Source organism: Saccopteryx bilineata, chromosome 1 (genome assembly GCF_036850765.1).
Source record: "Saccopteryx bilineata isolate mSacBil1 chromosome 1, mSacBil1_pri_phased_curated, whole genome shotgun sequence".
NCBI lineage: Eukaryota > Metazoa > Chordata > Mammalia > Chiroptera > Emballonuridae > Saccopteryx > Saccopteryx bilineata.
The window spans coordinates 101,047,326-101,063,103 of NC_089490.1; the positions used below are offsets into that span (position 1 = coordinate 101,047,326).

At 41.6% G+C, this 15,778-nt stretch overlaps 1 protein-coding gene across 7 annotated transcripts in view; it reads right to left on the reverse strand.

Moving 5' to 3' along the window:
- Nucleotides 1-15,778, reverse strand: part of ANKS1B (ankyrin repeat and sterile alpha motif domain containing 1B) — a 1,089,048-nt gene that overhangs the window by 292,133 nt on the left and 781,137 nt on the right. For all 7 annotated transcript variants that reach the window (XM_066262341.1, XM_066262329.1, XM_066262320.1 and 4 more), the window contains one exon: nt 3,837-3,989. In XM_066262341.1, the coding sequence (XP_066118438.1) occupies nt 3,837-3,989 (153 nt within the window). The remainder of the gene's footprint in view (nt 1-3,836; nt 3,990-15,778) is intronic.

The window sequence follows — 15,778 nt, forward strand, 5'->3', positions numbered from 1 at the left end:
CTTCAGTTTACACAGAACAACAGTTATTGGAGCCATGCCGTTTCCTTGAAACTAGCCAGTCATTAACAAAATTCAGGATTTGTATTGATTTTTCCTACTAAGTGTTGCTCTAGCTCAAGGTGACTGCACATTCACTGTAGGCAAGAAAACACAAACTATGGCTTAATATAGAATTACTGGGCCCATATATTATATACGATGTTACCGTATGTTGGTCAGAGAAGTTTGTAAAATATGATTTTTATGTTTGCTCGCTTATAGTTTGCATTAGGGGCTGGGCAGCACCAGGCATATGTGGTCTGTGAAATCGCAAATTACCTTCCTGCTTGGGAAGGGCCATTGTTTTGCTAATATTTTCTGGAGGAGAGGTTTTTTTGTGCCAGAAACTTTTTTTTTTTTTTTTTTGTATTTTTCTGAAGCTGGAAACGGGGAGAGACAGTCAGACAGACTCCCGCATGCGCCCGACCGGGATCCACCCGGCATGCCCACCAGGGGGCGATGCTCTGCCCACCAGGGGGCGATGCTCTGCCCCTCTGGGGCATCGCTCTGCCGAGACCAGAGCCACTCTAGTGCCTGGGGCAGAGGCCAAGGAGCCATCCCAAGCGCCCGGGCCATCTTTGCTCCAATGGAGGCTTGGCTGCGGGAGGGGAAGATAGAGACAGAGAGGAAGGGGGGGGTGGAGAAGCAAATGGACGCTTCTCCTATGTGCCCTGGCCGGGAATCGAACTTGGGTCCCCTGCACGCCAGGCTGACGCTCTACCGCTGAGCCAACCGGCCAGGGCTTATGCCAGAAACTTTTGAAAAGAGAAGAAACAGAAAAAAGCCATGTTTGCAGAGTGAGAGAGCAGAGAGAATGCAGAGTGCTGAAGAAGCCAGTTTTGCAGAGAGAGAAGGAGAAGGAGAAGGAGAAGGAGAAGGAGAAGGAGAAGGAGAAGGAGAAGGAGAGAGAAGCCATGTTGGCAGGAAGGAGAAGGTGTGCAGATGGGAACCAGAGCTGAGGGGCTTTGGGAGCCCTACTGAGGCTTGTGGGGGCCTTTGATTCTAGGAGAAACTGGAGAAGATTCTCCTGGTTGTGGAACTGGAGACTGTGTCAGGGCTTTGAGAGCCACTGAAAGAGAGGGAAGAGGTCTTCCCTGTGTGTTTGCTCATCAGCTGGTGTGAGACTTTAATAAAGGGATGGCCCACCATTTTTTGGGTCCACTGTTCTTTACTGTCTGAATCCAATGGGAACCTGCATGTGCATGGCCACACAGCAGCGGCCTCTGGCCCCACACCTTATATTTGGATATCTTCCTTTATTGGTTGGGATAAAGAAAAGTCTTGACTTTGAGACCAGTCAAAAACTTTGTAAACCAGAAGGTACACACATATTGTGCCTTTCTTTCTTTAAAAACTGACTTGATTTGGGGTGGTGAACACACAATACAGGTATAGATGATGTGTTGTAAAATTGTGCACCTGAAACTTGTATAATTCTGTTAACCAGTGTCACCCCAATAAATTCAATGAAAAGAAAAACAAAAGAATTACCATATGCAAAAATAAATTTCAGGTGAACTATACATCTAAATGTGAAAGATAAACAATAAAGCTTTTAGAAGATTAAAATAAATAAATAAATAAATAAATAAATAAATAAATAAATAAATACCCAATAACCACAGACCATCAAATGAACAGCTCTTACAGCAGCTCTAATGGACACAAACATCCTGTTCTCTGACTTATAAGGATGAAGGTACAGATTAGTTTTTGTCCATAACAAATATATCCACTGAGTTAAATGACTTGCAAAGCCTCCTCTTCAAGAGTGTGATCTTGCCCGTAAAGATGTCACAAGGAACTTGACATTTTACCAGTTTAAGGACAGTAAATTAACTAAATAAGGGAAGAGGTTGGTGTGAGATGCAGAGGTTGCAATCCAGGCCAGAGGGATCAGGCCTCAAGGTCTAAAACACAGTGACTCTGCTTTCCAATTCTGAGACAATGTTTGTGACTGGCACTTCTGCTCTCCAGAGTGAAGCCAGACTGCATTATAGCAAACATCGCTAAAGGGAAAACCTTTAAGGAACCACTGTAGCAAGAAAAGGCTATCTTGTCTCAACTCAAGGCTAGCTGGCCTGCGAGTGGTGGTGGTGAGTCAGTCCCTGAGCCCTGGCTGTGAACCTTCTGACCATACAGCTGTCCACAAGGCCCGACCACAGGGACTGAACAGGGATCTGTAGGCTGCTGGTGCCCACAGCCTTCGGGAAGGTGTGGGTCTAAAGCAGCAATCTCAGCATTTGGATTTTGAGAGAATACAGTCTTACTCCAATGATACTTGCTTCAGACATTTTGTAACAGAGTTTTATTGGAATTCATCTTTTTCAATGAGGAATTGCTGCCAATGCCAGTCGGGTGACAGACTCATGTGCTATCTATCATATTTGTTCTTCAGTGGGGAGCAATAAAGCGGTATTATTCTGAAGATGTCACAGAGAGATATTTGTCAATTATATCACTGGCTGGAATGCAACCCAATCGGCAGCGTGCTTGTTTGATCTATGGAAGGTACCCCTTTAACAAATGGCCAAGAGTAGCAGTAAGATGAGCATCGACTTCTCAGTGGGCAGCTGACATCTGCTTGAGGCGATCAAAGAGCAACACGCTTCAGCTAGTTCCATCGCCCCACAGAGCAAAGGCAATCAGAGGCTTCTAGACAGTAAGTCCCTTCTGAAATAGCAATTGCCTTTGTGAGGGGACCAGCACGGAACGCTAAGAGCGGATGGTGGCAAAATAGAAGGAGCCAAGAATTCGCCCATTGAAAGTGTTTGGTTGATTAAAGAACAGTTTTAAGGAGATGTTGCAGAAAAGGTATTACTTTTAAGACAGATATTTAAGATCAAATAGTAATTAGTTACTGCTAATGACCATTGCTTCAGATAACGAATGACGGGTTACGTAGAGACTGGGCTTGGAGACGAAGGAGAGAACGGGGTGCTTCTGAGCTAGCAGGGATTGACCTGCCTTACAAATACTGTTTTAGTGATTAGTATATAGAACAGAGATCTAAGAAATTCTCCAAAAGATTAGATGATCCCTTGCCCACTTTTAACAAGAAACCTTTGTGATGCCAACTATAAGGCAAAGACACGATCATTACATATTATCTTTTCATCTCTCTCACTCCTGCATTCCATTAGGAACAGAGGAGCAGGCAAAGTGAAATGAGAAAAGTGTCAGTTACAAAATTATCTGTGTGCATCAAGTTGATCTCTTTGGACTTGAACACATACGTTGGCCTGTTTTTTATAGAGAATCTGTACTGTGTGTATGAATAAAATGGAGATGAGATTAGATAGAAGCTGTGGAAAATAAAATTTTGGACATCACAGCAGCCTATTTAGTAAGAACTAAAGCAGCCTCTTTAAGTATAGGGTCTGTCTATGCAATTAATGAGTAGAGACAAGGAAGCATAGCAGACAACTAAGAATGATAACGTCCATCTTTAGCTATGAATATGAACAAAGATCAAAATAGAGCCTATTTTTTTTTTTATCACATCCATACCCTAAAGCGACAAAATTTCCTAAACTATAAAATCCAAAAGTGCTTGGCAGGAATTTTTAGGTAATGCAAAAACACTCTGAGAGTCCTTTCAGTCCCCCAGGCCCCAAACTTGAAAGGACAGTGACCGTGGAGCTTGATGGAGCCAAGAGAGACATAAATGAAAACAGAAAGCATATCTGTAAATCCCCGGATGTCCAAACACAAAGAGAAAAAAATGATCCATTTTCTATTCGAATTTCATTTATCAAGAGTTGAATGACTACGGTGTTCTTAAGAGAGCAACTTACATTAATAAGTTCAACTTCCCAGATCTTTTTCAACAGGTCCATTGATGTGTAGCCATTAATCAGAAAGGCTTTGGTGTAGTCACCTAGTTCAATGGAATCCAGCCACTCCGCGACAGAGGTGGGATGGTAGCCATCATGGCCAATGGGTCTCATCTGTAATTAAGAAATGTGAATTAGGATTAATTTAATCTGTACGCCTTGTGTTCCAAAAGCAGAACACATCTTGCCACTTGGAACTTTATCTCATATGAAGCAAGAGATCTTTCCGGATAAGGAAATGAGAAAAAATAAAACACTTCATGCACAATTCTAATTCATTAATAATTTTCACACTGAATTTGTTTTCAAAAACACACCCAATTCTTTTCTTTTTTTCCAATTTAGCTTCTACATCAAGACTGTATTTGAGAGAACTAAATATGTCAAACTTCTGTTATAGACACTATTGGCATTCTGTGGGATGGAATGGAAAATGATGTCAGTCAAGCAGTGTGAAATTCAATGCCAAAGGCACAAGGGACTGCACTCCCAAACTGTAGATGATAAGTCTCATATGCACAACATCAAAGGATGCAAAAACACTGCATGATTTGACTTAAACAGCCAAGGGAATTTATCCTTATGCAAGACATGTATTGTAGGTCGTGCAAACACGCTGGAGAAACATACTGCTGTTAAGCCAGTAATGCAAGGCTTTTAGCTTGTTTCAAGACCATGTGTTCTGCATCGACTCCACAGTACGTTAGTCATGAATAGAGAACTTGCTGGCAGCCAAGTTCCTATTTTTTGTCAGCTATATATGGATTTTTATTTTATTTTATTTTATTTTTTTACTTTAGGAGAACAAAGACGTGTGATAGCAACATAATGTTTCTGAGTTTAAATTGGAGCATGAAATTAATTTAAGCAAGAGAAACTTCAGGGTTTAAAATTCTGTATGAATTATTCTGGTCCTTTTAGCTTTTATTTGAAATGTTAGTTGAATTGGTGGCTCTTGTTTATTGAAGGAACTCGCTTCTAAGGCTTGTGCTGCTTTGCAAGCCGCACTGTGTGACTCCCACTTCCGTTATTAAGGACGTTTGGTCCCCCGTCAGTCTGATGTGATCCTTCAGTGAAATTCATGGTGGGGACAGCAACACAGGGCACAATACAAAATAGTTTTCCTCTTCCTTCAGATTCGAGGAGATAAATATTAATGGAAATCTATATGATCCTGATTTGTGAGCAGAGAAGAGATTAGCCTAGGCATCAGGGATTCAAATTTTAATCTTAACCATGTAGGCTTTCTGTCACTATGTGGTGTTCTGATTTTTAAGATTCTCCCTACACCTTCATTTTAAAGTTACTTTTTCTCCTTTCCTCTTCTCCCATTGTTTCACTCCCTATTCCTCTATTTTAAAGTTACAGTGTCATTTACTACTTGCATGAGAGTCTAAACAGCATCAGGCTTTTGCATATCACTTTTACATTGGCTAACCCATTTTAGCTACTCATTCAATGTTTGTTCACATAAGACTGTGTTCAGTGTTTATTATACAGTAACTACAAATATAAATAACAACTCAGGGTTTGCAAAATAAAGTTTAGTGGCATTCCCAAATTACCAGGTGCTATGTGTGTGTAAAACTTGGGGAATAGGACTCAAAGCAGAGGCTCAAAGGTAGGAAGTACCTTCAGATTCTATAGACAGGTACAAAAATATGGGGCTAAGTGCATTCTCCAGGACTTAGTAAGAGGTGGTTGAACCTACTTTGCTAACGAGCAATCACCCCAGCCCCCCAAACTCCCTGTCTGTCCCAGCTGACATAAGGAAATAACTGGTGAAAGAGAAGGAAGGAAGGAAAACTCCCTGGAGTTGAAATGAACAGCTGGCAGGGAGGTCTTGCTGTTAGCCTTTCCAGAACCTGACCATCCCAGCATTGGATACTGGAGACAGACTTAAGGAGTCCTGATGGATCCAGTTGGGGCAGAGTCAGAGATCTCATACCAGAGAACTTGCAGTGAGGTTCCCATAGGTCATCCCAAGTGACACATCACTCCTTTGGGGGAGCAATCAGTGTCCACTTGCTGCAGAGAGGTTGTTGATGGTCTATTAGCCAAAGAGCAGGGGTCAGAATACCCACCAGAGCTCTGCAAAGCAAGCCTAAAAGAGTATTAACATGTTTGCCTTCCTACCAATCCCTGCTTCTTGCCCAGTGCCAGGGATTTTAGAGTAAAAAGAGAGAGGTGCTAGTTCCCCAGGGAAAACCTAAACTTGGGTGTGGGGGCAATGAAGATAAAACTGGAGGCTTCAACTGATTGGCACTGAACTCTCAATATTTCACATGACTGAAAAGTTATTGCGTATGTTTGAGATAATATTAACAATTAATTGAGAGAATAAATTGAGTCTAATTAATGGTAAGGTTAGAAAAAAAATCACATCAGTGTCTTCTGCAATGCAGACTGCTCAGTAATCTGATTACTTCCACGAGGCAAGTTCTCCAAGGCTGTCCTTAAGGAGGTGAGAGGGAGGGAAGCATTTGCTGGAACTGTGAAAGACAGGTGCAGGACAGAGAGCGAGGAAGAGAACCTGGAAATGGGTATGCTGATAGGTACAGGGCCAGCTCTCATCCACATACTTGGTTTTAGTCAGGGCCTATTCTGATGAATGTTGTAGAAAGAGTAGAGAACAAAACAGTTACAGTCTCTCCCACATGGAAATTATAACACTTAATTAAAAAACATACAAACAGATGACCAGTAAATTATAAAAGCTCTGCATACCTGAAGAGAGGAAACCATGAGAGCCGTATGAAGTTACAGAATTAACTCAACACGTATTTAATGATATGCAGAATGATTACTGTGCTACACAATTCCTTCCAAAGCAGTTCTCCCATCTGTTTCTTCATTTCTGTGCCTACTGTCACTACCCTGTTTAGGTTCTCATTAGCATTTACAAAAGCGAATGCAATAGCCTTCCACCTGGCCTCCCACCTCTGGGCCAGCTTGTATCTTGCTGCTCCATCAGTCTTCCAAAATCCAGGCTCTGAAGTCAAACTTTGCACAGAAAGCTAGAGTGGTTCCTCTTTGATAAAAGCCCAAATATCTTACTCAGGTGGTTGTGATCGGGCATAGACTCATCTTTTTAGCCTAATCTCACACTACCCTGCTATGTGCAGCCTAAGACACACGATCAGACACATGTATATCTAAACCCCATGTTAACTGACTAGCTGTTTCATGAACATGAACTGTGCAAGGCACATTTACGGTATATCTTTGCTAATCTCGTTTTCCATGTCTGGAATGCTTTTGCCTTTATTTCCAAAATATTTCCCCAGGACTGGATTTCCCCCTTTTCTGCTGTAGGACACAAATTTCCAATCATTTGTAGGCTATCTCACATAGATGTCTTATAGCTGTCACCAACACAAGTCAAAAGCAAATTCATCTCCTTCAGCTCACAACTGGCCCTCCGTCCGTGGTTCCCATCTCAGTTAATGAGGAGCTATCCCGCCATTGACCACGCGGAAGCTTAGGAGTCGTCTTACGTTCCTCTTTCCATTTTACCATCATATCTAATTAGGCCAATTAGTCTTACCAATTTGATATCCAAAATATCTCTCAATTCAGTTCTCTCCTTCAAAAACGGACTTTGGATTCTGACAGTAGTGTCTACCTTCAAGTGTTGTAAGAATTCTATGATATAAGGTATTCATCAATATGCACTAGCAGAGTGCTTTGAATATATTAGGTCTTCAATAACTCTTAGTTCTCTTCTCTCTCCACTGCTTTAAATTAGACCCATGCTTATTTTAAAATAATGAATCCTTTTGCTAGTCTTTCAAGTTCTAACCCAAACTCTTCTTTCCTCTCCCATCCTTTCCTCCTTCCCTCATTCCCTTCGTCTTCCATCTTGTCTTAGAAAAGGTTTATGTCTATTCACTTCTTTATGTTCCTCCTCCCCCCAGCTAACAGTTTTTCAGAAATATACCTAACAAGGTCACTCAAGTAGACTGAGTTGTTCTCAATTCTCTGCTTTCTTCTCATATTAGAAGTATGCCTCTCACTCTTTGCCAAGGTATCTGCATTGTATCCCATGGGTGGCTGGAGTAAGTTCTCCACCTTGTTGATGTTGGCCATGTACTTGCTTGACCAAGGGAACAAGTGGAAGTGTCAGTGTGGCACATGTAGATGAGGCCTCTGTGCCCCCATGATCTACTCATCCTTTTGTATTCTTAGGCTCTACCACAAGAATAGTAAGTTCTGAGTAGCTGCATAACTGCTGGTCCTAGGAGAAAGATGAAGACTTGAGGGCAAACTTAAATCTGATCCAAAGCTTGGCATCTACCCCAGTTCAATGAAGACCAGGCAAGTTCAACTTAAATTACCTGAACCACAGCTGACGCATGGACCCATGAGTAAGAAAAATAAATAAATGTGCATATATATATTTTGTTGCTATATTTTAAACCACTGAAATTTTGATATGTAGGGGAAAACTGACTAATAGAGTTGCTCCTTGCTTTTAAACCCTTTGACCCAGTTCTCCAGAGAAACACAACCAATGGGACACACACACCTATGTACCAATGTATCTATCTATGTACAGATGTATCTAGACTTACTTTAAAAAATTTGCTCATACAGTTGTGGGGTCTGGCAAGTCTGCCATCTGCAGGGCAGGCTGGTAGGTTGGAGACCCAGGGAAGGACTGATGTTGTGGCTCAAGTCTAAGGGCGATCTGGAGGCAGAATTCCCCTTTCTTCGGAGAGCCTCAGCTGTTTTATTTTAAAGTCTTCAACTGGTTGAATGAGGTTCACCTACATTATGGAGGTTAAACTGCTTTATTCAAAGTCTACTGATATAAATGTTAATTTCATCTTAATAAAAAAAACCTTCACAGCAACATCAAGATTAGTGTGTGACCAAACAGCAGTGTATTGTGGTCTAGCCAGGTAGACACAGAAAATAATCCAAACCCTTCAATTTATGAATCCATTGGCAAAAGCATTTCCAGAGAAAGACTAGAGATGGTAATCTTAGTTAAAGTTGACATCCTTCCCAAGCTACCTATCATTTAGTAAACATCTACATATTGCATCCTTACTAATCCTAAACTAAGCAATTCTTTATTGGAATTCAGTATGATTGTTGGGGCACAATCCATTGCATAGCTAGTGTACCTCCATACCTTTGCTCACGGCATTCCCTCTGCTGGGAACGCTATTTCCCCTGTTCTACTGTGGAAATTCTATCCATTTCTTAAAAGATTCTGTTTAAATATTACTTCTTTTGTGAAGCCTTCTTCAATGCTACCTTCACACCTAACTCAAAGTTAATCATACCTTCTGCTAGATTTCTGTAGCATTTTGCATATCATCCTATTCTAGCAACATGAAAGTCTGCTTTTTATTATAGAGATGTGAGTATCTATCTTCTTCATCAGACTGTCAGCCCCTGGGTGAAGAAGAAAATTCTTAGCATCTTTGTAGCCTCTTAGGTGCCCAGCAAAGCATCTCACACATAGGAGTCATTTGCCAAATGTTTATTAAGTTAAGTGATTCAATAAACATACTAAGATAAAGTGAGAAATTAATTTTAGCAGCATAGCATCTATTCTGGGGGGTGATTTGTGTTTTATACAACAGATTATGAAAATAGGGTCTATTTTAATGGCCTCACATTAATGTTTACAACTGAGTAAAACTATTACAAAGCAAGAACCAATTCCAGGTAGAACGTTGCATTATTAAATGCACTGGAGGCCCTGGCCGGTTGGCTCAGTGGTAGAGCGTCAGCCTGGCGTGTGGAAGTCCCGGGTTCGATTTTTGGCCAGGGCACACAGGAGAGGCGCCCATCTGCTTCTCCACCCTTCCCCCTTTCCTTCCCTTCTCTCTATCTCTCTCTTCCCCTCCTGCAGCCAAGGCTCCATTGAAGCAAAGTTGGCCCGGGCACTGGTGAGGATGGCTCCATGGCCTCCACCTCAGGTGCTAGAATGGCTCTGGTCACAGTAGAGCAAGACCCCAGATGGGCAGAGCATTGTCCCAGTCGGGCGCATGCAGGAGTCTGTCTGTTTGCCTCCTCCCGCTTCTCACTTCGCAAAGATACCAAACAAACAAACAAATGCAGTGGGCACTGTTTCCACAGTCCAGCAGTCTTGACTCTGACGGGCAAGTTACTTTCCCTCTCTATAAGCTTCAGTGTTTTCATCTGTAAAATGAAGGTTTTGGACCCATGATCTAAGAGTTCCTTTATGATTCTTCAATCTTTTATAATTCTATACTTTCTATATTATTATCAAATTAGTGTCAGGTTGATTAATAAAGTAAAAAATTTTTTAAAAAGCTCTCCCAAAGAGACAAAACTCTTTAAAAAATTACAAAATAGGACATTGAGGCTAAAGGTCCCATGGCCTCTACACTTCTTTGAAACGTCTTCAGAACTATGATTGCTTTTTTTTTTTTTTTTTTTGTATTTTTCTGAATTTGGAAATGGGGAGGCAGTCAGACAGACTCTTGCATGCGCCCGACTGGGATCCACCCGGCATGCCCACCAGGGGCGACGCTCTGCCCATCTGGGGCGTCGCTCTGTTGCAACCAGAGCCATTTTAGCGCCTGAGGCAGAGGCCACGGAGTCATCCTCAGTGCCCCAGCAAACTTTGCTCCAATGGAGCCTTGGCTGCAGGAGGGGAAGAGAGAGACAGAGAGGAAGGAGAGGGGGAGGGGTGGAGAAGCAGATGGGCGCTTCTCCTGTGTGCCCTGGCCGGGAATCGAACCCGGGACTCCTGCACGCCAAGGCCGACGCTCTATCACTTGAGCCAACCGGCCAGGGCCTTGATTGTTTTTTCAAATTAGCAATAATACTCTGCTGTGAGGAAACAGGGACATTGGAAGGTAGGCTTCCCCCTCGCTCCTCTAAGGGAGAATTCAGTCTCTTCCAGCCCTGCTCCAGCCACCTATGACCTAACCTTGCCCAGAAAGCTGGGGTTTGCCACTGAAGGCTGAAGGTGCCCAGGGCCGTTGGCCCCATCTATGACACTGTGGACGAGCCTAGGGTATTTCTTCCAAGAAGCAGGTAAACTGATCTCATTTGCACAAGGGCCACTTAACTATGTTTTGCCTGAATAGTCAGGTTTTTTATCCTTCCCTCAAAGATCTTGTTGTGGGTGTTGATAGTCCTATTTTCTGCTGCTTTGCTTAATATATAGTGTTTCCTTTATCGCTCCTACCTCAATGCCCCACTCATATTTCAGGCTGGGACCTACTCCTAATTTAGAGCTCTCCTTCCCCCTTTTGCCAACTTCTATTATGAATCTACCTTTGCCACCCAGCTTAGTATATCCCAAGGTTTTCTTTACTATGCCACAATTGCAGAGCTCCAGGGAAAGGCAACCTGGTCTCATCTCTCCAGGCAGAGGAGAACAGAAGCTCCATATCCATGCATGCTGCAAATGGCTTTTCCAGTCTACCTGAACCATTACCAGCTAGAAGCAGCGGTCAATGGGACTTGGACATGGGCTGCAAAGTATAGAATGGTGACAACAATTCCAGTGCCATGCGGGCTTTTCCTGGATGTGGACTTTTCCTGGACTCCTGCTCCCTGTGACAGCTCCTAACAGACTGAACTGTGGTTGGGTTGCATTTTTCAGGGATTTGGCATGGTGATGGGCCAATTTGGACTTGGTGAACATGTTAAGGACACTACTCTTTTATGGATTCTTGCTGTATTGGCCAAGAGTTTGCTTTAAGGCTTTTAATCACTGTAAAAAAAAAAAAAAGAAGACTGGATAAAGAAGACGGGGCACATATACACCATGGTATATTATTCAGCTAGAAGAAATGATGACATCGGATCACTTACAGCAGAATGGTGGAATCTTGATAACATTATGCGGAGTGAAATAAGTGAATCAGAAAAAAACAAGAACTGCAGGATTCCATACATTGGTGGGACATAAAAGCAAGACTAAGAGACATGGACAGGAGTGTGGTGGTTATGGGGGGTGGGGGGAGAGGAGGAGGGGGAGGGGGAGGGGTACAAAGAAAACTGGATAGAGGGTGACGGAGGACGATCTCTCTTTGGGTGATGGGTATGCAACAGAACTAAATGACAAGATAACCTGGAAATCTTTTCTTTGAATATATGTACCCTGATTTATTGATGTCACCCCATTGAAATAAAAATTTATTTATTAAAAAAAAATTAGCAATAATAAAATTATTTTCCCAGCAGGAGCATGTGGTCGGACGGGGTTAGACAGAGACAGCTCCAGGGCCCTTCCAGGCGAGGAGTATTGCTGAGTACGCTTGGCAGTTGGGCAGAGCCCGTAATCTGAGGCAGAGCGGTGGGCAGGCAGTAGGCTTCTCAACAGGTTCCCAACAAAGCAGTCTGGTTCAGCTGGTTGAATCCCAACATCTGGGGAAAACCTAAGCTGGGACCGAAATCCAAGATAGCAGCAAAGGCGGCTCCAGTCTTGGAAAAACTTATATGGCTTGATATATTTTACTAAACACCTTCCTTGTTGCTCTTGGCATTTTGTTTTTCTCCCCAAAATTTGTAACGACTTTCCTCCAAAAGCCTCTCAAAACCAGTCTGGCCTCAGAGAAGTCATACTGTCAACATCATAGGCGACAGAGCAGGGAGAGATCACGGACCCCAAGATAGTGCTCTGCAGAGTCCTGCGGTTTCAAGGGGCAGTGAACAGCCCACGCTCTGACACTGCCTAATCTACTTCAACCAGAGTAACCCACATTTCAAGTGTTTTACACGGGTAAGAAGAAGAAGAAAGGCTTTCTCTATTTAAAAAAATATATTTGAAAATCACTAATCTAGAATACTTTTGTAAGATTAGATGGTCAATACACCTTTTTTCCTCTTATTTTCTCAATTTTATTTTAAATACACTGGGTTTGTCATATAGGTATGGACATATATGTGCTGTCTGTCATTCTTTATGTCTGTCTGAAATGAGCTTTACATATTCAGACACAGGAAATAACTTATATGGAAGGTATTGCAAGAGGAAGGCAATAAATATTGGTAAAGGATTCAAATTGGAATACTACTCAGCCATAAGAAAAGATGAAAGGAATCTGCCATTTTTGTCAATGTGGATGGATGTTGAGACTATCATGCTAACTCATATAGAAAAAGTAAAAAACCATATGATTTCACTCTTATGTGGGATATAAAACTGAAAACAACAAAAGAACAAATAAGCAAACATACAAACAAAAACTCAAAGACACATGCTACAGTATGGTGGTTTACCACAGGGAGAGTGGGAGAGGTGGTAAAGGTTAAAGGGGGTCAGCTATATGGTGACAGAAGGAGATTTAACTTTGGCTGGTAAACACACAATGAAATGTGCAGATGATGTATTATTGAATTGTATACTTGAAACCTACATGACCAATTAATATAACTTTATTAACCAATGTCACCCCAATAAGTTTACTAAGAAATTAGTGAAGGAAATAAAACAGAAGAGAAGATGATATTACATTACCATAGACTTGGGATTAAATAAAAGTAGTTCTCAACACAAGTTATTGATCCAGTATTCCATTAGTATGGTAATTAGAACAAGAGGAAAAAGAACTTCCAAATGCCAGTAACAGATTAGATAAGGGGTTGGGAACCTATGGCTCATGAGCCAGATGTGGCTCTTTTTTTTTTTTTTTAACATTTTTTTAGATTTATTTATTTTAGAGAGAGGAGACACACACACACAGAGAAAGAGAGAGAGAGAGAGAGAGAGAGAGAGAGAGAGAGAGAGAGAGAGAAGGGAGGGAGGAGCAGAAAGCATCAACTCCCATATGTGCCTCGACCAGGGAAGCCCGGGGTTTTGAACCGGCGACCTCAGTGTTCCAGGTCGATGCTTTTACCCACTGCGCCACCACAGGTCAGGCCAGATGTGGCTCTTTTGATGGCTGCATCTGGCTTGCAGACAAATCTTTAATAAAAAAAGAATAACATTAAAAATATAAAACATTCTCATGTATTACAATCCATTCATTCATTTCCTACCGCTCATGTTCATGGTTGCGGGTGGCTGGAGCCAATCACAGCTGTCCTCCAGGACAACACCAAATTTTTATTGGATAATGCATAACGTACATGGGTCGTTGTATGGCTTTCATGGAATTACATTTTAAAATATGTGACATTCATGGCTCTCTCAGCCAAAAAGGTTCCTGACCCCTGGATTAGATAGATACTTTATTAGCTTAGATAGGTAGAAATAGTTATAAAAGGTATTATAAAATGGAGACAGAAACCTCTTGTTGTCCACCAAAAACTGTCCTCTCCTCTTCTACCACAGAAGGGCTTTAACTGGGCTCGTGTCTCCCAAATGGAGACAAGATGCTACAGCTTGTCTTCTAGATACTGCTATGAGAATACACTGGAACTTATGGAATGCTAACAAAAGTGTTCCATGTAGCTTTCAGGTCACCTTCAACTTAAAAAACGTGGTGCCTTGCTCTAGAGTTGCTTTTACTGGTCTTCCCAGGAACTGGAACATCAGTGGTTTCAGCCCAGCTCTGACCACCCAGGCAAAACAATACCCTTGAGTTTCAGAAATGCTTTTTGAAACTTAAATGCATAATAATCACATAGGAATCTCGTCGACCTGCAGATAAATAGGTTGGAGGGAGGATCTGAGATTCTTCAGTTTCCCGGTGATGCTAATGCTGTCAGTTTGTTGACCCTACTTTGAGTAGCTATGCTTTAGGGGAAGACAGCACAACAGACGGATAATTCTGGGTCCTTTTAGAATTGCTTAGAGCAGAACCAACTTGTAGACCAATACTGTTCACTTTAGCAATGTTATATGGGAGAAACAGATGTTCTATTCTTTTTCAAAAATTGAGGTTACATTGGTTTATGGCACTACATAAGTTTCAGGTGTACATTATAATCTGACATCTGCACACACTACAGTGTGCTTATCACCAAAGGTCTATAATGGTTTCCATTTGTCACCATACAATTGACCCCTTTTACCCATTTTGTCCTCTCCCCACCCCCTTCCACTCCAGTCACCACCAATCTGTTGTTGGCATCTATAGGTTTGTTTTTATTTTCTTCATTCATTTTTTTTTTTTAAATTCCACAGGAACGAAATTGTATAATATTTATCTTTCTTCATCTGGCTCATTTCACTTAGCATAATACCCTTAAGGTCCATCCATGTGTCACAGACAGCAAGGTTTCATCTTTTTTATGACTGAGTGGTATTCATTGTATGTATATGCCACATAGTCTTTATCCATTCATCTGGAATGGACTTAGGCTGCTTTCTTATCTTGGCTATTGTAACATGAAGCTACTATGAACATAGGTTGCATATATCTTTTCAAATTAGTGTTTTTTGGATAAATACTCGGAAGTGGAATAACTGGATCATATAGCAATCCTATTATCTCAATACTGTTTTGCATAATGGCTGCAGCAATTTACAGCCTCATCAACAGCATAGGAGGGTTCCTTTTCCCTCCCTATCCTCTCCAACGCTTGTTATTTCTTATCTTTTTTGATGATAGCCATCTAACAGGTATAAGTTAGGAAGCATTGCCTCTCTTTCAATTTTTTGGAAAAGTTTGAGAAGGTTAGGTATGAAATCTTCTTTGATGCTTGGTGGAATTCAAATGTTCTAGCCCCGAAACCACTATATTACAGAGGTCTCTGCTTCAGCAGCTCAGCTTCTCCCTTGACATAAATGGAATTGAAAATAAGGTAATTTTATGTAGCATATTTTAAGGAAGGCTGCATTTCTATTTGATAGTACATTGCACTGTCTCCTGCTTTGTGTGGTCAGAAGTTTTCACACCGATTGCTGTTAAAGAAACTTCATTTTCTTTAACTGTGTTGGCATCTTTCTGTCAATCAGATCATCATCACTTGTAACAATGATGCAAAGGATAGGAGAAAAAACTGTTGGAGAGCCTCAA